The following is a 23,739-nucleotide window of genomic DNA, read 5'->3' on the forward strand; positions in this document are numbered from 1 at the left end:
CCAATCAATCAAAAACAAACAAAAAACAAACACTGGATTATCACGTTTGAATTAGTTTTTGAGGCTTCATCATCATCAGAGTGATTTTCCCCTCAAAAACTGAAATAAATTGCACAATGCATTTTAAAGAAATACATAGCTAAATATAAATAAATAAAAAAAAACAGATGTAGCAAATATGACATAAATTAAAACACCTACAATAATAAAGATTTTTTCTAAATTCACCACAAGGTTCAATAATCCCCTTTTTCAAAATAAATAAATAAAATATATAATTTCTGGCAATTAATTCATGCCTATGCTTCAAAGGGTTCAAATACATCATCTACCGCATAAAACACAACATTTGTTCCCAAAACGTGGTGGAGTAAAAGCAGAAAGACTTCTTCAAACATTTCATGTCAAATTAAATTAAATTAATTACTGCTTAGAGTAAAAAAAAAACAACAACCCAGAATGATTATTAAACCATCACTTTAATAATATCACAACAACTTTTAGACATTATAGATTGCAATGCAGAACACTTTTAATATTCTAGTCCTCTCTTTTACTCAGTTTGAGCATCGTGCTGCTCTGCTTCCTTCCCCTGCAGCGGCTGGCTCATTGTCTCTTCCAGGACTTGACAGGACGCTTTTATACCAGGACAGGTAAATTTTGACGCTTCCAGAGTACTGTTCAGGAGCTCAGGAGCATTTGAAGTCCCTTGAATGATGTTCCGAGCTGCCTGTAAGTGTCTATGCTGCTTCTGGTGCACTGAAAATGCAAGGTCAGAAAAAATTAGGAAAGGATTTACCTTTAACTTAATCACTCCATCAACACTCCAATAAGTCATTTTAATTTCTATTTTAAAAACAAGGGCATTTATCTTTTACTAGTAAGTCATTTAATGCATTTTCGTGTGTTTCTAATTCTTGCTACAAACCTCTTTCCCTGACACCGATCTTCTTTACCTCCGGGATAAGGAAGCTGTACACCAGCTCAGACACAATCTCCTCCGACTGAAGATTATCCCGGCTACTCGCACACAAAAGTGATGTTTGTTAGTGTTACAATTCCTTAACACCAAGCAGCGACAGATATTCGAAGGTGCTTGTTACCTTTCCTCAATGGCATATGCGATGTCGTTGACCTCCTTTGCTCTCTTGTGGATCTCCTCCCGCGCCTGCTGGTCGGCTATGTGCTCAATGGTCCCCAAGATGATGTCTTCTAAATACATGTCCACAGTCTCCTGATGTACCTGTACCACCTGTGACAAGAAGTGAAGGGAACCCACAAACTCACACACCTTAAAATGGTAATAATAAGTACAATAATTGACAAAAAAAATAGAAAAATAAGTACGTTTTAATAAGCGATTTAGAGCTCAGTGACTCAGCTTGTTCCAAAGAGTTGGTGCTCTGACTGCAAATGCTTTGTTACCTCATTGTTACTGATCTCTGTTACCCTTTTACAACAGAACAATGACATGTGCACATACTTCTCTGAAGATCTCGTCTTCCTCTTTGCGTCTTCGCTCCTCTACCTGCCTCCTTCCGCTCTCCTCGGCCTCTTGCATCCGACGGTCTCTCTCAGCCAGCAGTGTAAAGGCGTGGATCCTTCGCTCATCCTGGAGACGAATCAGCTCCTTGGACAATGTGTCAAACACTTGTTCTAGTTCCGCTCCTACTACTCCGGCTTGATGCGCTTCCTGTTGAAAAATCTGAAAAGATGGAGAGAACGGGTATAAAGGTTGTTTGGATTTAGTACATTTTTGTCCACGTGGTCAGGTCCGTGTGTTTCACCTCAAGTCTGCGTTTGTCTCTTTGTTTATTCAGCATCATGACGTGCTCTTTGTCTGCCTTCTGTAGCTCCTGCTCTTCCCTGTTCAGGGCATGGACAGTCCTCAGTTCCTGGATGAGATCCTGATGTTTCTCCTTGCCCTTAAACATCTTTAGAACAGCAGAGATAAAAGTAAAAAGATGAGTGCTCAAAAACTGAGCAAGACTGAAACATTTATGTAGGAATGAAACACAGGTGGACCTCATACTGGATCCTTCGTCCTCGCAATAGTTTCTGCAAGAAGATTACAGCAAGTTCTTTCTCTTCTTCCCCCTAAAAAATAGAGAAATATTAATACAATAAATGTAATATTTACAAAGGAAGTCTCAGTAACAGTCAGAATAATTAACTGACCTCAGGTGGTGTTTCCACTGTGGGAGTGACAGGATGAGGAACAGGCGTCTCCTTTCTGAGAAGAAAACGTAAAGTCCTCAAAGATGCGTGGTCATCCTGCTTCTGCTTCAGATTCTGTGGAGCCAGAAGTGCCAGTATGTATGTATCTAAAACTTCAAAGATATACTTCAAGTGGATCTTGCATCAAACAAAATGGCTAAAATGTCAAATAATGACGTTGCTGTATATACATGAGCCAAAAGCTCAGGCTTCAGATTCCTGCCTGGTCTCTCACAATTTCTTCTGCTCTTGGCTCTGCCTGATGTTAATGAGAGCAGAGATCTTTACTGTGGTCATAACAGGTGCACAGAAGCACCATTGACCTGCAGTTCAAACCTTGTGTCTCCATGAGATAGCCAATCAGAAGTGTTGACTTCAGCTTGTTTCAGTGGGTGAATCGCCAGAGCCCAGCTTATGATAAGTAAGAGTTATTTTAAACTGTCAATTATTCAAAACTACTCCAGTAGTAATAAATATTGCATTGGACCTGAGCAACGTAGATCCACTTTAATGAACATCTATATTTTCTGTTCTGCCTTACCTTGTATTTCTTCAGCAACTGCACAGCTCTGCTCTCAGGAGGCTTCATCACATCCTCGGAGACTTTGGGTTTTGTTCTTTCTCTCTTTGACTTCAGTACTGAAGCACTGAGTTGCGCCTCTAGTTCTTCTAAACCTAACAAAGAATTAAAAATGATCTTAACAATGAATTTATGAAATTATCTGTGTGTGTTATACTGGAAATTACATACAAAATTTTTACTTCTGCAACAGCATTCAGATTCAAACCTTCATATGTGTCTAAGTAGCGTCTTGTTGACAGCATGCTGTTGATGTTCCTGTTGGGAAAAATGCCAATGCGGATCCTGGGGACATACGTCTGAGAGGCTATGACGCACCGTTCTAGCTTCCCCTCCACATTTTTCCTCTTAGCTTCTAATTTTCTCAGTGCTGCAGACAAAAATAAGAAAAGAAAAACAGAGGCAGTTGCCAAGGAGTGAGACTAGATATTAAATAATATACTTAACATTAGAGGGCTGGACGTCTTACACCTGTTGTAGTCAGCGTGTATTTTGTTTAGCTTGGTCTCCCTGTCTTCCTGGTGCTTAGAATATATCTGGTTCAGTCTGTCATTTGTGACATCTTTCTGAGCCTCATCTCTCTGCCTCAGAAGGTCCTTTAGCACCTCTAAACGAGCCTCTTGCAACCTAGCAGAGAAAATGTACGATAAAAACACAAAACACAACTGCTCCTTATCAGAGTGACAGGAGTGAACTGAAACAATGAAGGTGTGAAGCAATCAATACATGATGAAGTTTAAATCTGTGCCAAACAGTGCATCACCATCACTTTAAGCAGTAGGTTGCATCCCTATTAGTGTGTTTTCCAGTTAGATTAGCATTTCAGGTGCACTATCACTCACTTCTCGATTTTGCCTTCTCTGAAAGCCCACTCTTTGGCCTCCATCTCTTCCATTAAACGCCTCCTCTTGTCGAGCTGGCTCAGGTCACTCAGTGGAGGAAGACTGGCCTCCCAAGCTCGCTTGGCACGGGCACGCTGTATCATTTCCACTTCTGCAAGGCCTGCAGGCAGACCGTGACCTGAGGAATTTTCATTCAGAAAAAAAACTAATTACCGTATGCAACCCTGTCACAAAAAAGCAACACAGCTTAAAATGTAAATATATACAGATTGCAATCATAGCCCATATTTGCCTAAAAATAAACTTGACGCAAAAGTAAGGAAAATTTGCATTTTTTGTAACAAAGAAGAATCTTCTCCAAGCATGACATCCCAGTGAACTGCAAACCCAGACACACCCTCAGACAAAAACTGGTTCATCCCAAGGACAAAACTCGTAAACACAAGCTAAGCAATAAAGTGTATGCTGTGCAATGCAGTGAGGAACAGGTGGACCTCTAGTCTCCTGAGACCCACCCTATTCATTTATGTTCTCTGTCACGACATTTGTTTGTGGTCTGTGTCTTTTGACTAATTTGGGGCGATCGTGGCTCAAGAGTTGGGAGTTCGCCTTGTAATCGGAAGGTTGCCGGTTCGAGCCCCAGCTTGGACAGCCTCGGTCGTTGTGTCCTTGGGCAAGACACTTCACCCGTTGCCTACTGGTGGTGGTCAGAGGGCCTGGTGGCGCCAGTGTCCGGCAGCCTCGCCTCTGTCAGTGCGCCCCAGGGTGGCTGTGGCTACAATGTAGCTTACCATCACCAGTGTGTGAATGTGTGCGTGAATGGGTGGATGACTGGATATGTAAAGCGCTTTGGGGTCCTTAGGGACTAGAAAAGCGCTATATAAATACAGGCCATTTACCATTTAATTTGAGCTACCCTACGAAGTCCTCATGTGCTCAGTAGAGGACATCCTGGTCTTTCCAATGATATCTCATGATATCTCATGTGTTTGGGCGGCTTCTTCTAGTGCCAAAGATGCAGGAAATGACAAAAAAAAGTTAAAGCTGTTCTTAGGAAGCTACTCAATAAATAAAAGCAAGAAACAACATAGAAGAGCCACCTCGAAAGGACAACACTGGGCTGTACATCTGCACCTAAAAGGTAAAGGTCACTCTTTCAAGGATGCCAATATTCACATTTTGGACTGAGAACATAGATTGTTTGAAAGAGGAGTAAAAGAGGCCATCTACTGTGAACAACCATCATTGAACAGAGGGAGTGGCTTCCCAGACGCCTCAACCCCCACTCATATATTGCGTCAGCTGACCTCAATAGGTCACATGATAGGGTGAGACAAGTTCTTACGGTGTTTTCATCAGAAACCTCTGGGGGTAACATCACATGCCTTTTATCACACCTCGGGCTCATGTGATGACACACATTATGCTCTTAAGGGACAATCCCCACTAGGCTTTCAGTACCTGTGACCAGGGGCACCTCAAGAATTTTTTCATAAGGGTGGCCATACGGGGGCCATTAAAAACAGAACAGTGCAGGGGTGCAGCGAAGGGGAGGGGGTAATGATGGGAAATTGTGAGGAACGTACAAAGTGACACAATACGAAACCTTTTAGTTTTAGAACTGAAGAAGCCTCTTGGATGAGAGGTGAAACGTCTTCATGAAAGATGTCTAGTCGCTTTCCTTTCAAGCTCCTTGGAGTACCATGACCTGAGAGCCCACACAGACACATTTTCTCATGTGCTACTGAGTCAGTAGCAGAATAAGCTGCTCGCCATAGGCAGAGTCAATTTGGAAAGTTTTTCAAGCGAGCAACCCACATAGTCAAATCTGCTACTTAACCTAGAAATCCATTTTCCTTACAAACGTGGCAACATTTAAGGGAAATAAACAGGCTTTAACTGTGTAAGAGGTATTGCCATGAAGCACTGCCACAACTAAGAAATAATCAACCAAACTACTTGTACTATTTGTGCTAAGTGTAGTAAAAGATAAAATATCAAGCATTGACACTGAGACACTTCATACTTAAAAAAGTATCTTACTTTATAACTTGATACTAGAAAAACATTTTAAAATAGCTGGGACAACTAACACACTTAAAAAAGATTTAAATTATTTAAAAAATCCCTTTAGTACCATCACACAACTGAGCTAATCAGTAACGTGACAGGTTATATAAACAGTCCGAGCAACAATTTAAGAATAAGAGGAGTCAGAGAGTGCAACGTCCCCAACATGGCAAGGGCTATACCAGGGGTCAGCAACCTTTTACACCCAAAGACCCACTTGGACCCGGTTTCCACGCAAAAGAAAACACTGGGAGCCGCAAATACTTTTTGAAATCTAAAATGAAGATAACACTGTATATATTGCTCCCTCTTCACCGTCGTGGTGAAGAGGGAGCTGAGTGTAAAAGCGAAGCTCTCAATTTACCGGTCGATCTACGTCCCTACCCTCACCTATGGCCACGAGCTGTGGGTAGTGACCGAAAGAACGAGATCGCGGATACAAGCGGCAGAAATGAGCTTCCTCCGAAGGGTGGCTGGCCTCTCCCTTAGAGATAGGGTGAGAAGTTCGGCCATCCGGGAGGGGCTCAGAGTAGAGCAGCTGCTGCTCCACATCGAAAGGAGCCAGCTGAGGTGGTTCGGGCATCTGACAAGGATGCCCCCTGGGCGCCTCCTGGGTGAGGTGTTCCAGGCATGTCCCACCGGGAGGAGGCCCCGGGGCAGACCCAGGACACGCTGGAGAGATTATATCTCTCGGCCGGCCTGGGAACGCCTTGGTATTCCCCCCGATAAGCTGGAGGAGGTGGCTGGGGAGAGGGAGGTCTGGGCCTCTTTGCTTAGGCTGCTGCCCCCGCGACCCGGCCTCGGATAAAGCGGATGAAGATGGATGGATGGACGGATGGATGGATATTGTTTTTTTTACCTTTATGCTTTGTGTGAACAACTAAAGTAAGTAAGTAAAGTTTATTTATTAAGCGCTTTTCACAGACAGGCAGTCACAAAGTGCTGTACACAAATATTAAAATAAACAATACAATCAATAGACATTATACACAATGTAAAAGATCAAATGTAAAGAATGTAAAGAATATAAAATACGTAGATCAACAAAAGGCTTGTTTGAACAGAAAAGTTTTTAACTGCTTTTTAAAAGAATCCACAGAGCAACTAAGGTGTGTTGCTTATGAAATCCATGAAGTGCTACAGAGAAAATTACATTTTATTTATGTAATTAACACATTTTGAACTCTTAAAGAAATATAACAAAAGGAAAAACACCCAACTGAACTAAAATGATCCATGTAGCAAACAAAAACTGTTGTGATCCGCCACCCTTATATCACCTTTGGGCTTTTGAAGCCTTGGCCTGACTTTTAAAAAGTAATTGGAAAAAAAGCACTATGCTGCTAAAAAAAAAAAAAAAAGATATTTGCAAAATTCTGCCTAAATATGTATTTTACCAGGTTAATGTGTGTGGCGGGGCGTGGTCTGCAGCGCCGCTGCAGGGGAGTCGGACACACCTGAGCGGCACCCGCAATCACGCCTCGCCGCCTTAAAGTCTGTGCTCTCTCTGCTGTTGTGTTGTCGGGCTGTGAGCTGAAAAGCTACAGCCGGCTGTATGCGTACAGCAACCGTGTGTGAAAAGTGGTCAATAAAGAGATGCTGAAAAGCGTGTTCATGGAAACATCGTCGGGTCTGCCGTGATATGTTTACAATAAGACTTATGGTCCCGAACCTCTGCGCACAGCGTCTGCAAATCGGGGCTTTCATCTTTACGCAGGACTGTAAGCTTTCATCTGTGAGGCGTGAGCGGTGTTTGTTTTTAACATAGTTCACGGTGGAGAACAGCTGCCGACATAATGTGGATCCGAAGATCCATAATTGGCCTACCTGGGTTTGAAAGTCTCGATAAATGCACGGCGTTTCGGCGGGTATACCGGCTTCCGCGAGTGTGACGCTTATTTTGAGCGATGAAAAAATAATAAGATATAATTTTATTTTCATATTTCAAAATCACAATAATCTTCCAATTTAGAACTACAAGTTAAAAAAAGAACTAAACACAAATAAAATGCACTTCAGCTAAATACTTCTAATTTATTTTCCCAAACCACCCGGAGCCGCAGTATAAGGACAAAAGAGCCGCATGCGGCTCCGGAGCCACAGGTTGCCGACCCCTGGGCTATACTAACACTGATACTTTATGCTGATGTCAATATTGTTAATATGGAAATCTAGTGTAGGACGTTCATCTTTTTGTGACATTGGGAAGTCATATAATGTAATGAAAAAATAATGTTTTAAAGAGCATGTTTATGACCCAATTTATGTGACCCTGACCTTTGACCTTGAAGCATTATATGCAAAACTTGTGTATTTTATTATCTTTACCCATATGATTGTAGCAGAAATGTCTTAAGATTTAAGATATATTCATGCAGTGTGAGATCTTGTGAAACTAGTTGTGATGTCGTAGGCCATCGTATTGAAAAATGAAGAAGTGCATTGTACAGTTCTCTCCAAACCCTTTTACATGATATATTACTAGATACGGCTTCTTTAATTTTTTTCCAAGCTCAGCTTTGACCTTGGGCACTAGCAGTGATGAACTGTGGATGCTTGATAACAAACATTTACAGCAGACAGACAAACAAACTGCACCAATTACATTTGTCGGGGGAATTTGTGGGGATAAGGCACTCTGGACCCAAGGCACAAACTTGAAAACTGAGACAATAAAAATTTCTCAGTTTAAAAATATGATATAGTCACTTATAGGCATATTGATCAATTGTGCAGTGACAAATGTTAGCAGTGTTATGGTAAAGCAGACAGACTGCAAAAGGTTCCACGAATATGTTTAAGGCATGGTTCTATCTTGTGAAGCAAAGCTCAACTTTATTTATGCATTTGCCTTATGATAGGGGTGTCAAATATAAGGCCCGGGGGCCGATATTTTTTACTGTCCACTATATAAATTTTAGTTTAAAAATAGATTTTAATCAATGAACAAAATCTTTATCTTGTTTTATAAATACAGGGCAGTGTGGGAAGTGAGCTTCCAGAATTTTTCTTTCTGTAATTTCCACATTTATCATTTAGAAAAACTGAGACATGCTGTTGAAATTGAACTTCTTCATCTTATATTAAGATATTTCAGTGATCTAATGTGCAGTTAAACGTCTTTACACTAATAGAAAGTGGAGTTTCAGTTATCCCTCCCACTCAAGATCAGCGTGGGTTGTATGTATTTTACTTGTACTTTCTTCCTGTACTAACTGTGATTTGTGGATGATGAACCTGTTGATGTTAACTATTTGTTTTTGCAACAATTTGTTTCTCAGTGAGTTTCTTATGCACAGGTTAGCCAGCACAGATGCATTATAAATTATGTTTAGTAAGTAAAGAAAAAAAAAAAAAAAGGATGGAGAGAAGAGAGCAAGATAATTATACTGCCAAGATCTAATAAAGTTGCTTATGAGTGTACCATCACGGTTCATATAACAGATAAAGAACACAATAAACATGCCTATACCCCAAGTCAAAGCTGCCATCTGCAGGAGCTCTGAGGGAGTAGTCCCGGGCTGAATCACATACTCGGGGCTGTATGGGTCTGTCTGTGTTTCACTTTCCCTGTAGTCTGTCTGGACCCCAACAGTGAAGTGGGTGGGTTTTTGCTCAGCATCAGACGTTATAAAGTCTTCTCTAAGGTGACACAAAAAACAGACATACTTCCAGAAAAAATAGCACAGTAGAAACAGCTGCACAACAAAGTAATGCAAAGAACCTCACCTCGGCAAAGCATAAATCACACTAGGAGGTATCTGCTGCCCAAAGGGAATGAGAGGGCTAAAGGGAACAAAGTGAAATACTATGTCATAGACTATATTGACATCTACATAAGTGGGGCAGTATGGCAGTTATCTTTAGTTTGTTGTGTTAGGAAAAACAGAACAAACAATCAGATTCTCAACTGGCTAGTCAAACCGTTTAAAGTATTTGCAGAAATCTGCTCCGGTTACACGGCACTCCTTGGTTTTCAGCCATGTTTGAGTGTTTGGAGAAATCCTGTCAAGAAGATAATCAAGATGTAATATATACATATTTTATCATTTATAATATATAATAGAGACATTAAAACATTACTTTATTTATTTTATTTATTTTGTCTGTAATGAGAGAAAGACTACATCTTAAAATGAAGCAACTTAGTATGTGCTTCATGTGCATGTTGTGTTACCCAGCCAGCTGCTGCAGGGCCTCTTTGCGCTGTTCTGTGTGGCCTCGCCACTGAAGATCAGTAAAGGCCGGCTGCGGGACTGCAGGGTCTACTTTAACAGTATAGCGTGGGTTGTCACTAAACATGGATGCAAACTCTGGTATTCTCCTCTGAGCGAAGAAGACGGAAACAATGTTAAAGAGTGCATTTCACATTTAATTTTTAGTTAAACAAAAGAGACAAAAAAAGCCCCTCTATATTATATTCAAAAGGTGGAAGAAAATATACATTATTACAATACAAGATAAATGCTCTGTATACTACAGGTTTAAATTAAAATAAAAATAAACTATAATATAATATAATAATGACAGCATTTTAAATCAACTTATCTTTTATTTAAAATGTAATAAATTTGAAATAAAGTATAGATACGACTTACTATTCGAGACCTGGACGCAAAGGCCTTGAAACTGGCCTTGGTGTGGTCTGCCTCCGATGACACTGTGTGAACCGGATCTGTGGAGGAACAGTTCAGGTGATGGCAACCGAGGCAGCTAAGTTCAGCTATTAGCCGTGCTCATTGGTGTGTTCGTTAGCTGTGCTAGTTAGTTCAAAGCTTACTCACCGTACAAGTAGTCATAAGCCCGTTCATGCAAAACAGCTGTACCAGCATCATTCTGCTTGGTAAACGTGTTAGTCACAGATGCGCACATTTTCTGTATTTAGTCAAACAATTGAGTATTTTTACAGCTAATTTTACATGCGGACGGCCCCTTCAACGACGTCGTTTTGACACTGTAGTCATGGAGACAATAAACTGACCGTCCGGAAGTGGGAGGATTAATCTCGAGCTTTCTGTTTACTCTCACCGGGTGAAAGTTGGAAGTAATTCTTGGACAGCATACTTTGGGTTTTTATCAAAATTTGTTAGTGTAATATTAATTTAACTCCACATGTCATCATTTAAGATTTAAAGGACGTTTCTTCCTTCGTGATTTCATCTAGGAGAGGATTCAGGGTCTACTTTTCCACCGGTGATCGTTTTTTTATGTCTCTTCTTTTTCATCCCTAGTAATAATAAATAATGAAGGGTTATATTATTAATTTTAATTAGCAGGATAGTTGAATAACTTTCAAAATTGCTACAATGAATTTTTGTACTTTTTACCAGCCTACAGTACCACAAACGTCACAACCTACATATAAACTACCTACATACAAAATCTGCTGTATCTGCTAAAATGATTATGCCTTAGGCCGTGGGCACATCACAGAAGTTAAACTCCTTAAGTAGGTCAGGATTTTTTTTCCTAGTATCAGTTCATATAAGACAGCAAAGACTTTAAGACTTTAAGAATCAACTTTATCAACAAATTCAAGTAAGTGTGCACATTAATAATTGTATTTTATTTTTTTAAAAAGAAAGAAACAAAGTAAAAAAAATGCTACAAAATGCAGTAATATAATCAAAATATACAATAAAGCAAAAATACATATACACAAACAGTACATCAATATACAAACAATGCAGGATATAAAAGGTTACGAATTTGACCTCTTTTTATTAAAAAAAAAAAAACCTAAGTAAGACAGCAACAACTGTAAAATTTAGGACAGCAGTCTTTAAGAATTAGTAGAAGGAAGGAGTGAAAACGTAGTTCCTAAAAATGTAACTACCACAAAAGCCTAGTAATCTAATCAAAATATATCTACGATATAGAGAAAAATATATATGTATGGCGCCAGAGTTACATCAATGTGAAAGGAATATAGAATATAACTGGTCATGAAATGTAACTGGTTTTATTCCATAACGGCAAAAATGCAAGAATTCAAAAGTAACGTGTCAGCTTGTTACTTAGGACATTTTAACATCTACATGCACAAACGACCTCACGTATGAGTCAGAGATGATAAAAGTTTCCATTTAGACTAGGGTGGAGTTGTCTGACAGTGTGAAGACTGAAAAAGGTGACCCTACAAGAAGTGGAAATAATATAGCTAAAATAAACCCAAAGAAAAACACCCTCTATGTTCTGTCAGATAAACAACATAGTTAATACTTAGCTGATTTAATAGCTGTGTTTGTAGCAAGAAGTAGTAGCACACAAGAAAATGAAAAACAAGAGTGATCTGATCCCCATCTACATATACCGGATGACCAGAAAATTATTTCCATGCTGATGAAAATTCTCTGTATGACTACACAGTCACAGCAAATCGAAAAAGCTCTATGATACCACATGTATTGTATCAGCGATCAAGAGGATTCACTTCATGTAAAAAGAAGAAAAAAACAATTAAAAAATGCTGGAATTTGAAGCATGTTGCCTTTCTTTTTAAATATGAACGAGGCACTGGCACACTGACCTTCACCCAGGATTTTACTGGACCATTCAGTGAACACAGAGGTATCAGCAGCATGCCGTACTCTTCTATTAAATTTAATGTTTCAAATCTCTTTACTTTGTGTCATACTGAACTGAAAAATGTAATAAAAGCAACCAGCAGCTTTTCAGCTGACCAAACTAAAGGCAGGGGGACTTCACAACAAGCAAGTGGCACATGTTACTGCACTAAGGTTTCGTTATTAGGGTAGATACAAGGCTTCAGGCTCTCAGGGATGACACAGCATGGCATTGTATATAAAATTATTTTTTTCTGAACCCCTAAACTTTCCAGGCAATTTTGCTAATACTGACGTAAACTTCTTAAACTGAAAACTCAGAAAAATAACTGAAGAAGAAGAAAAAAACAAAACAAAAAGAATTACGTGGAGCAGACCAAAATTGTCTGACAACTTCTGTTTTTTTTCTTACCCTCCGAGTTATATTTTTGGGTAGCCAAAAAGCATGATTTTGACATCAACAGGAAGTCACTTATCAAAGGGAAGCAGTGTATGCACGCATGCATAGACACATGCACAGTCTGTGCTTCTTATCGTTAAAGCCCAAAACATAAGCTCTTGTTGTTTTTTTCGCTCCTTTTTTGGGATATGTGTGCAATACTGCTGACTGAAGCAACAATAGTTCACAGATGAAGAAATTGCTATTTTTTGGAAGAACTAGTTCCTTGTCCCATGTGTGCCAACTCATAGTCAGCTGAATTTCTGTCTATACATGAAATAAACATGGTCTAATATTAGATCCAAGAAAAAGGAGAACGGCAGTTATTCATTTAAATACCCCTCTTTTTTCAAGGTCCCAGCCCAAGACGAAATTAGGAAAGGATGAATCAAACTCTGGCTGGTTAAGGTATGTGATGTATGAGTTTATACTAGGACATTTTTTTCACCGTTTTTGTTTCAGCTTTCACAGTTGGTCACACTTAGAATACCCACAAGAGAAGGATAAGCCGAGCTATCGTTGCTCATCTGCGCTATCTGAACTTATATGGGACAGCTAATATCAAGATTTCTCATTGCAAGATGTATTTGTGAACCACAAACTCTGCATGCGGCTTGGAGACCTTAACCGAATACAAGCAGAATGATTGCACCATTTGTTTTCAGTTAATGTGTGCAATGTGCAAACTGGAGATGGAGTCAGTAATAACACCTGCACCCACATTAATGCTGCATGTAGGCAAGCATGCATAGCACGAGTCTTATACAGCAAAATGTTCTTACACCAGCAAATATGAGACCACAGCAAGACTAACATTTGTCCTACTCAGCAGAAATCATTTCTCTCATCAAATCTTTCGAAATACTGATTAAACTAAGCTGAACTAAGCAGAAATACATAGAATGCTTCATTTATGTCACAAGAAAGGATAAATGTGAGTGTACCATACAAAGTACCAGTAAGCTCGTGATGAATCATCACCTGTGATTACGAACGTGGAGACGAACGTTGAAAGAACTTCATAACGTTGCTCTATTTTTTATGTGTGTGTTCACGCACACTGCTTTACTACATACTACTTTAGAGAGCACAGCTATGTGTCTGGCAAGAGAGGAAATGGGTGTCTTGACTTATCAAACGTCATCCTGTGTGGGAGAAAAAGGCAAGATGTCTCAGTGGAAAGCGGTTTGGAGAGAGGGGATGAGAAAGAAGAAGGGAGGGATTTGTTAGTCACACGATGTATATATTACTGTGTCACAAAAGACTTCAGGTTTGTCTGAAGTCTTTGTTGGAGGACATGCTTCACTTAAATCCAGAGCTTGTTGGGAATAGTAAGGAAATGAAATGGCAAGATAACGGAGGAGAAAGAAAATGCATCTTGGTTTGATGTTACTTTAGAGAGTCTAGCACTGACGGTTTATGTCAGGCCATACTTGAGGTTTTACGGTGTGAGCAGCAAGTTTACAGAGGAGCACTCGAAGACACGCAACGATGAGAGAGACTATGTGGATTTATGTCGTGATCCTGTTCTTGTCTGAAACACAGAGCGTGGAATCAGGTTTGACATGTTAACTCATTTTTCTTGCATTTGTTTTTCAGCTTTCACTACTTACATTTTCTTAAGAGTGAGCAACCTTCACAAATGTAATACATAATGACAAACTCCATGCGGATTCATGTGGTTTACGACACAAGTGAGACATTTTTAAACCTTGAAAATGTTTGTTTTTTTTTACCTTTTTTGTGTCATTATACTCTGCGAATGTATTTTAGTGTCAAATATGTGTAGCATGCATAATAACAGAGGTAATTAGTGTTAGATTTGTGGCTCATTTCTATGAAGTGGGTGAGTTGTAAACTGTAAGTGATTGTGGGCCTCCTGAGATTTCAGTGAAATGGTTGTATTCTGATTCACAGCGTAGACAGTGTGTGGAAAGACTATGCATGACAGTGGGCCAGAGCAGAAACTGGCAGGGGGAAAAGGTGTTCCATAACAGAAGTCAGCCCCGTCTTTTCTGAATGATCAAACTGCCTGGTACTACACTGGAAATCTTGATTTCACATCTGGGTAAAACTATGATGCAGCTCTTTCTGCATTGTAAGGGGGTCTCTGTTTTAGAGTTGTGGTTTTGTTCACTCACTTTCTGCGTGGTCTTGGTTTTACACCTGTCAGATGTAAACAACTCACTGAACACATCCACCTTGAATTTTCCGTTTCACTTATATGAAATACCGACTGTGTCTCTGGCTTCTGGGTAACGTGGAAGATTGTGATTAACCTTTGTCGGCTTTATAAGGAGCTGAACTTTAACTGTGACATTTTATCGCCCCACATTCGGTGACTGTCATGTTTGTTTGTTTTTTTCAAAAGCTTAAAAAAGTGCAGTTTGTCTCACAGCTCTTTGTTGTTTAACTCTCCTGCATGGCCATTCAATTCATGTTACATCTTAACCGATTAAACTTCAACTAACAGACGACCATCGCTGCTGCTCTGCTGACTGAGCACTTCAAAATGAATATTTTGTTGCTACTTTAATTACTGAAACATTCTACTAACTTTTTCCTTAATTCACCTTCGTCTCTCTCAGGAACTACTGAAAGGGCCCCTGTGAACACCACTTTTCCTCCTATCACTGGTAACAGTCTTTCCCCGTGTTTCTATACTGCTACTGTTCACTATGAGTAAAATATGAAGTGAGAAAGTGTGACTAGCAAAATGTGAAAATGTCAGTACATTATGTTTAATTCCTTTTCTACTGCTTATTGTGTTTCAACCATTGCACAACCTTCTTTACTTAAAATGTATTAAAGCGAAAGAAAAAGTGCTTTAAAGCACTTCAATACTTGTTGAATAAGAAAGGTGCTATTTATTAGTCTTTGTCTGAGTCATTACCGCTTTTCGTTCTTTTTCCCCTCTTCCTTTTTTATTTTTCTTTTTTTAAAAAATTTTTTTTTTGTAATATATAAAACATTTTTTTGTAGTGCTAATTAGACAAATCTTAAAAATTATTACAAAAAAATAAACAATGTTATGATTTATTTTCTATCTGTGTTTGATGCTGCAGCTTTATTCTTTAAGTAAATATATTTAACATATGCATAACATAAACAAATACTTTCTATTTTTTCTTTGCTTGTCTGCCTTTTTTGTATATACTAGCAAATCTATTATTCACACTTCCTTTTTTTTTCCAGAACGCAGAAATGAACTTTTCAGTAATGGGAGTGATGCTAATCTGACATGCACCGATAAGATGTGGAATGAGACATTTTATGTTATCTGGAAAATTAAATTGATTAACAAAACCCGTTGTGAGATCAACTTTGACAGTCATGGTCGAAACTCAGACACCTGCAATGATGGAAAGTCACTCCGAAACACATCCAATTCTCAGCCATATCTACACATCCCAAAGTTCTCAGAAGATGATGTGGGAATCTACACGTGTGAGTTTGCTTACAGAGGAGGAGCTACCAATTGTGAAATCCACGTGAATATCACAGGTAGGACTTCTGTTATAACATTAGTCACACACCTTGGTACCTCTATTGATATATAAGAATACAGATAGTTGAAATATCAGCCTTCTACCATTCAGCTTATACCTCATAAAGGAGTAAAATGGATATGCATTTATGTTGCTCTGCAAAGTCTTTTCGGTGGCACATTTTTAAAAAGTGATCTTCAGTTTGCCTTTTTTGGACACAAACACATTGTCCTCTAGAGCTGGGATGTGGAACTCATTTAACATCGCGGGCCACATGCAGCACTTTGATCTGAAGTCCTCTGAATCAGGAAAATGCCTCTCTCTGTGAGCGTAAAGAATTTTAACTGCACATTTAATCTAAGAAACAGAAGTGCGGTTTCAGCAGCATGTCATGAAACATTCAAATGCTGCTGCAGCAGATAAAAGACATCTGAAATTTATATAATAGATCGTGAAAAACAGGCTTTTCCTCCAATTTAATTGTTATTGTTTACCTGTTACTTAATTATGTTGGTGTAGTATGAAATACAATAGGGGAGGTCCCTTATCACTTGGAAAAAATCTAAACCTTGAATGAATATACACTTATTTTCATTCAATTATCCAATGGGAGCGATTGGCCAATTCTGGCTCCCGGGCCTCATTTTTGACAACTCTGCTCTCAATGGATCACTGACTTCATTGTTAACATTCTTCATTTAGCACATTTAGATATTTGATCTGAAAATGAAAAACAAAGAAAAATGAAAATAGAGCACACCATGCCATGCAAATCCTATTTTGTGGTGTGGTTAAACTTCTAATATAGCAAGCTTAAATGATTTGTTTTTGTCGTTGTTTCTTTTTTTTGTCTGTTTTGATTTAGTGACTCCTGAAATAAAAGCCTGGATAGAGTACAAAAACAACACAATGGTAGCAGTATGTAGAGCTGAAAATGGAAATCCTGCAGCCAACATCAGCTGGAATCATGCACGAAATTCTTCTGTGCAACAACTGCCTGGGATAAATGGACTTTTTACAGTAGAAAGTCGTTTGGAGCTTCCTGAAGGCATAGATCCAGAAAACCTGAGCTGCACCATCAGTCACCAGAACCTGAACAAGATTGTATTTTTGGAATATCAAAAAGTTAAAGGTCAGGCTTCTACAAACGGAGGCACAAAAGTTACACAACCATGTGCATTTAAGGTATTAACAAACATTTCATTTGTCTCCCTACAGTTTATTCTCTCTGGCTGTATGCACTCATAGCTGGGATAATAATTGCATTTTTAGCGGGACTCTTATTTTTTTTGGTCATGAAGCTGAGGTAACAGGTTTAATTTAACAGAAATTGAATCAAAATAATAACTTGTGTTCTGAGAGTGTCCAGGTTACTGAACATGTTTGTGTAACTTTTGCCAGGCAACACCAACAGTCAGATACCTCCTCCTCCAAATCCCCACCGGTAGGTAAAACTGCCTGTATTTTATAGTTCTGGTTGTTGACTGTACTTTGTCATGTTTTGTTAAAGACACCTCCCTCTGTTCTATCTCTTTTGTCTTCTCTTTTTTTTTTTTTTTTTGTAGATAGAGGATGTGGAGGAAGTGGAGCCCTATGCTAGCTATGTTCAACGTGTGAACTCTATCTATAACTGATCTGCAGATATGTTCACAATGACAAAAGAAAAAGAAAAAAGAGCGTGCACATGCATCACAGCCTAAATGCAACAAGTCTTTGTGAGAAACTGAGGGCTGTGAAACTGAGAAAGGGTGAAATAGTAAAGAGAGGGAAGGATCAAAGATTTTCTCTGAAAGAGGAAAGTTTCTCGCTTTAAATGTATCCTAATAAACACTTAACTAATGGAACGGGGGATGTACCTGATGTCTGCCCACCACTTTGTGTGGGTCTCAAGGAGAACATTAACTAAAAAATGCACTGAACTGCTGAAATGAGGAGGCTCTTGAGCCACATGCAGCATGTAAGACTACAGAACTACAGACTTTTGATAATGCTGATGAAATATATTAGCTACAATTATGTACAAATACACTTATTTAAACATTAACAGTTAAATAGATGATCATTTCTTACATAGAATCATGCTGGAGTGGCTACAGTAAAAGCACCAAGCAACGAAAACATGCATTTTAATCACATAGCTGTCTCAAGGTAATGTGGACAATGCCATGTGAAGTATTTATGTTATGTATGAATGTGAGATGATATGATTCTTTGTATTAAAGTGCATGTATAAATGCTGACTTCATTTTAGCTACATTCTTCAGACTTAGGAACAACATTAGTAACGCTGCATCAGAGCAACTCAGCAAGATACACCAAAAAGAGTCAAAACAGTTGTTCTCAACATTTTAACAGTGATATCTGCCAAGGTGACTTTTTCATTGTTTGAGGGCATGCACTAAAAATACAATCAATACTAATTGTCACTTTTTTCATAGTGAATGTGTAAAGACTCACCTCAGTACAGTAACAGTGACTAATGCAGTTCCGAGAAAAGAAACTAGAAAAAGGAACTATTCTGCCCTCTACTGGTGAATAATAGAATTTATGTTGCTACAGGATTAAATGATGCAAGGCGTCTGAATAATTTCACTGATAGAAGTCAATCTATTCCTCCGAGTTTGAAAGCCATTATTTGGTCTTTGGGAATAGTTCTCCGGACTTCTTGAAGGACATTGAAAGCCCTTATTTGGATGTTGGCTGCCTGTTCTCTTTCAAGATGATCCCACACTGTATCAATATTGTTGAGGTCCAGGCTCTGGCGAGGCCAAGCCACGACTGTTTTCCATTGGCAGTGTGTTTGGGATCATTGTCATTCTGAAAAATGAAGCTGTTCCCATTCAGCTTCATTCCAAATGCTTTTGCATGGCGGTTGAAAAGCTGATGGCACATTTCTGCATTCATTCATCAATTCTGACATGATCACCAACACTATACTCATTAACAATGATCTAAACCAAAAGTCAAAGTCTCTCTCTCTCCATATACATAAATATATATATACACACATGTATGTCAGTGGCTTCACACTTGTTCTTTTCAGTAGCTTTAGTAAGTGATAGAGGGTAGATCAGAGGCAAGAGCTGCAGTGACTATAATTGTATTTCCATTATAATGAGAGAACTAAAAATTTGCCTCACAAATATATCCCTATTTTCACAGCCTGACTATTTGAACTCTTACAGTGACTTAGCACATTAACATGATTTCCTCTTAAAAGCAGAAGCAAATAGCAAAACTGGTTTTCGTTTTAAATTGAAAAGATTTTTTTCTTCTTCTTTCAGTTTTTCAGACATGCAGTTTATTCATACAGCAGAATAAGAACAGATGGGGTAAATAACAGTACTCTGCCATGAAGTTAAATGTATAAATAATTCTGTTGATTAGACAGATTCAAACTAAAAGGCACAAAAAACCATCTCTCAAAGAAAAAACAAACAAACAACTTCTCAACCTTTCAGTGTGTTTGTAGTATATTGGGGCCTGTGGAGTGCTTCTTACATGCTGTGAAATGCTTCTGACTATGTGTGGTCTGGACTATCGTTTTATAATGTGGCAATAGATCAAATTACACAAACTGTTTTCGTATTTGGTTGCACATTTGGATTGCATTTTAGGTTTGGGCAGTATTAAGTTTGAAAACGCTTTCTGAGGGAACTCAGTATGGGGCGTTGTGAAACTGATTAATGGTGGAGCAAAGAGTTGGCATTGTTTCAGCACCAACCACCAGCAACAGACTCTAGATAATGATCAAACCTTCCTGAGCAGCACCTTACAGCAGATGCATTCATATCAACAAATTTGTCTCTCAAAAACCCCCAAACAGTTCTGCCATTATTGTTGCACATGCACGCTATGAAACCACAAAATACCAGTTCTAGACTTTCCTATGCAAACAAAATGTTAGGTATGTCTGAGAATGTGGTGGACATTCTCAGACTTTCAGTTGTGGTGTGGCAACAGTCTCAAAAAGGTCAAACAAGTCAAAAAGTCTGAGTTTCTTCAGGGAAACTTCTCTTTAAAGAGGAGCAAGTTTTGAATTTGTGCTGTGATGTTTTAGGAACTTGGGGCCAAAACATAAATCACATAACCTAACCTAAAGCTAAAGAAACACAACAAAATATAACTTCTATTTCGAACATTTTCAAATTCACATTAAAATGTCACACATGGTGGCTTTAAGACTTCATCGATTCACTTGTAAGTAGTAATTGCATGCCACAAACTTCTGTATTTCCTGATTTGGATGCATTGCCCTTCTCAGAGAGGTCCAGAATTGATGAAAGCTTGTTGGCTTTCTTCTGATTTTTCAAATCTTTTAGTAAAGTCCCGATGTCTCGAGAATCGTGTCATCTCTCGCAGGTTCGTCTGCAATGCGAGTTAGTCTTCTTGAGGAAGGAACACCACCACCATGTTCTGGTTAAAACGTTTCTTCAATTGTGGAGAGAAACTTCTTTCTGGTTACTGTACATACTTCCGCAATCAGCTGCTGTTGGCTGTTAATCTTCTCATTTTGGCAGTTTCTTTGATAATCAAGATCTGCTCTTGATTAAGCTAAGAATATAAAAAATAAAGTGACAATTCAAGTGCAAACAAGTTCTTGCATGCCTTTACCTGGCATCAGATATTTTCTGCAACTCACTTGACCGAACAAATGCTTCCACTTCCGTTTGTTTACCCCATAAGTACATAATCATCTGGACATTCGTCTTTAGATGAGCACTCAGATTCAGACTGAGGCTGAAGTGCTGCAGGAATATTAACTGTAGCATAGTCGCAGTCGTCGTCGGTGATCTGGTTTGTCGGTGGTCTGTTATGTCTTGCTCCTTTGGCTTTGTCGTGGTTAATAGAAGCATACGTTACATCTTCGTTGGGTTGCTGGAAGAGAGAGAGTGAGATGGGTGATCATCTACCCGTATTGTGCCCATCAAATAATTTATTCTACTTTTTACACTGTGTTTCTGCAGCTGGCATATTTTGAAATGTGTCTACATGCCGCGGGTTCCTGTGTAGTTTGTTTTACGGCAGAAGCCTCATGTTAATCTTCTCCAAGTATGTAAATCCAAAGTGGAACACACCCATGTCTTATGAAAATCATGAGCTGATAACGGTGAAGATTTATGGTCAACAGAAATAGAACCAAAATTAATGCGGGGATGTCTACCTTGTCATTCGCGGTCTTATCATCTGGTTCAGAATCCCCTGAAAGAGGAAATATGGAAAAATCATAAAATTATAATAGTTTTTTCTTTTGTTTATGATATTTATCACATTTATACTGGGGAAAGTAACACAAAAGCAATAAGAAATTAGTAATACAAAATAGCTTTTACCTTTCTCTTTCTTCTTTCTGAAAATAAAGCAAATTGAAACGATAAGCTACCAAGGACCACAATGTTAGCACACACAGAAGAATAACGCCTTTGGATAATACTGCTTATTGAGTCATATGTCTTTCACCTCAATAAATCATATAAAATATTATCTGTGGCAGCAGGTGTGGGCTTTAGCCAACAGCAGTGTTTCCTTGACAGCTTTAACAATTAAGCGCTTGTGCTGCAACAGGAAACACTTTACATAGACCTACAATCAACACCTGTTTATAACCAACTGAATATGGCAGTGAATAACCAACGAGGGCATCACGCTTTGCATATTTCTAGACTTGCCATTTTAGACGGTAATATATTGAATATGTAACGCAACAGCAAAATATGTTCTTTGTATTTGACTTAGTTCTTGTAAGAAGACAACCAGAACCCAGGGCTATTTTTATCTCGTAACCACGGTTTCCTTGCTAGAGGAAATGTAGAAACTTCTTGTAAAAAACTGCACAATCATTTCATTTAAACTTTTTTTTTTTTTTATAAATATTTTCGCTGTAGTTAATTCACAAATACCTTAAATATATTTTCTGCATTTACAGCAGTTAAAGGAGTGTTTTAGAATACATCACATTCTGATGAATAACTTTGTAATATATGAAAGTCCCCACTTATAGGAATGTGTGAATGAATGTATGAGCGTGTATGATGACTTACCCTGAAGCACAGTTTCCCATGACGATCCCACAGAGTGCCCGGTTGCTGGAGAAGGGCCCCTCGGCCTGACGCTGTAGTAGATATGAGCTGATCGCTTCCTTGCATCAAACTGCATATAGGCCACAGTAGTGCGGAAGTGGTAGAAAAGAGAGGCAGAGTGAGAATGAGGGAGAGAGAGAGAGAGAGAGAGAGCAAGTGAGAGAGAGAGAAGCAAATGTGCTATCACACCAATAGGAAAATAACAGTACTGATGTAGAGGAAAACGGTCAGTACTAACAAACAGCATACAAAATATAATGTGACACATTGATATTAATACGGAAATGCTGTAACACTTTGCTGACACAAAATACTAAATTTTTTGAGCGCTCTATTCATATAAAATTGTGTATATCTATATGGATGTACTTGTATGTATGTGGATATATTGGTTTGTTGGGGGTTTTTTTTATGTCAGAAATAAAAGGTCATCATCATCGTCACCTACTGTATTTGCTGTAGTTTAAAATATTTGCCATTGAGCAAACATGAAATATCTGCATCGTGAGATAACACAGAAGTGAGTAGTTACTGTAATGTATTTTGTTGTCAGTGTATGGTGTCATTTGCATGTCTGTGTAAATATTTTTGATGTGCAACAACAGGAAGTCAGTGATCTTTGCTACATGGAAAGTCCAGGTTTGGTTCACAAACTATTTATTGTCAGCAGGAAAAAGAACCACACCTTCATATTCATTCAGAGAAATGTCTGGATATGCACCACCTAGTAACACTCTGTACAGGAAAGGCTCAAAGAATGAGCTCAGAGTGGACAAACTGAAGACTTATCACATCATTTTCTTTTCTCTAATGATGAAATAAATGATCAGATAATCACACCAGATAATCATCTTTACTGATATGTTTTCAAATATAATAAAAACATTGCAAATTTTGTGTTTGATTGACTTTACTTTTGCTCGAAATATATTTAGTGACAGTACGATAGTTAGAACTGTTGTTATACACTGAAAAGATCCTGGGTTTGAATCCAGTCTGGGGCCTGGATGATGTTTGCATGTTCTGTCTGTGCCTGCATGGATCCACTGCTTCAGCTTTTTCCCACAGTTCAAATATATTTATGGGTTTATCAGGGGTGTCAAACTCAAATACACAGTGGGCCAAAATTCAAAATGGAACAAAGTCGCAGGCTAACATTAATATTTATTGAAAAAAAAATCTTCCTCCAGATATAAGAATGAATCTTTTCTTATGGACTCAAACAAGTTTAGCTAAAAAACTGAATATGGAACAACAAAGCTTAATACTAAACAATATATATATTAGCTGTATAATACCAGTAGGCCAGCTCTAATAGTAATTTGGTATGGCTTCGCGGGCCAAATGTAACTAGGCTGCGGGCCAAATCTGGCCCGCGGGCCAGAGTTTGACACCTATGGTTTAGATTAATTGATTATTCTAAACTGACTTTAACTGTGAATCTGAGTGTGAATGCT

At 38.6% G+C, this 23,739-nt stretch overlaps 3 protein-coding genes across 5 annotated transcripts; 1 reads left to right on the forward strand and 2 right to left on the reverse strand.

Moving 5' to 3' along the window:
• Positions 1 to 477: 477 nt before the first annotated feature.
• On the reverse strand, positions 478 to 11,052 carry cfap91 (cilia and flagella associated protein 91). Its single transcript, XM_082509475.1, has 17 exons — positions 10,494 to 11,052; positions 10,308 to 10,384; positions 9,887 to 10,035; positions 9,634 to 9,714; positions 9,439 to 9,495; positions 9,182 to 9,351; positions 3,640 to 3,817; positions 3,267 to 3,424; positions 3,006 to 3,167; positions 2,759 to 2,892; positions 2,179 to 2,292; positions 2,026 to 2,097; positions 1,788 to 1,934; positions 1,484 to 1,705; positions 1,104 to 1,252; positions 929 to 1,020; positions 478 to 759 (listed from the first exon to the last, which is right to left on the reverse strand). Exons 1-17 carry the CDS (start codon positions 10,579 to 10,581, stop codon positions 554 to 556), a joined length of 2,256 nt encoding a protein of 751 aa, XP_082365601.1. The 5' UTR covers positions 10,582 to 11,052; the 3' UTR covers positions 478 to 553.
• A 2,028-nt stretch (positions 11,053 to 13,080) lies between these two features.
• Positions 13,081 to 18,447, forward strand: LOC309691644 (cell surface glycoprotein CD200 receptor 1). Of its 3 annotated transcripts, none has more exons than XM_082509481.1 (7): positions 13,081 to 13,122; positions 15,303 to 15,350; positions 15,910 to 16,218; positions 17,068 to 17,334; positions 17,421 to 17,508; positions 17,604 to 17,646; positions 17,768 to 18,447. In XM_082509481.1, the coding sequence occupies exons 3-7, from the start codon at positions 15,969 to 15,971 to the stop codon at positions 17,834 to 17,836; spliced, it is 717 nt and encodes a 238-aa protein (XP_082365607.1). In that variant the 5' UTR covers positions 13,081 to 13,122; positions 15,303 to 15,350; positions 15,910 to 15,968; the 3' UTR covers positions 17,837 to 18,447. The 3 variants fall into 3 exon arrangements, with proteins under 3 accessions (XP_082365607.1, XP_082365605.1, XP_082365606.1); XM_082509479.1 differs by lacking the exon at positions 13,081 to 13,122 and adding an exon at positions 13,684 to 14,272; XM_082509480.1 differs by lacking the exons at positions 13,081 to 13,122; positions 15,303 to 15,350 and adding an exon at positions 13,684 to 14,272.
• A 103-nt stretch (positions 18,448 to 18,550) lies between these two features.
• On the reverse strand, positions 18,551 to 23,145 carry LOC309691645 (uncharacterized protein). Its single transcript, XM_082509482.1, has 4 exons — positions 22,244 to 23,145; positions 21,536 to 21,552; positions 21,367 to 21,404; positions 18,551 to 21,080 (listed from the first exon to the last, which is right to left on the reverse strand). The coding sequence occupies exons 1-4, from the start codon at positions 22,261 to 22,263 to the stop codon at positions 20,877 to 20,879; spliced, it is 279 nt and encodes a 92-aa protein (XP_082365608.1). The 5' UTR covers positions 22,264 to 23,145; the 3' UTR covers positions 18,551 to 20,876.
• Between the last annotated feature and the right edge of the window lie 594 nt (positions 23,146 to 23,739).

Source organism: Aulonocara stuartgranti (genome assembly GCF_965226115.1).
Source record: "Aulonocara stuartgranti genome assembly, chromosome: 16".
In the NCBI taxonomy this organism is placed as follows: domain Eukaryota; kingdom Metazoa; phylum Chordata; class Actinopteri; order Cichliformes; family Cichlidae; genus Aulonocara; species Aulonocara stuartgranti.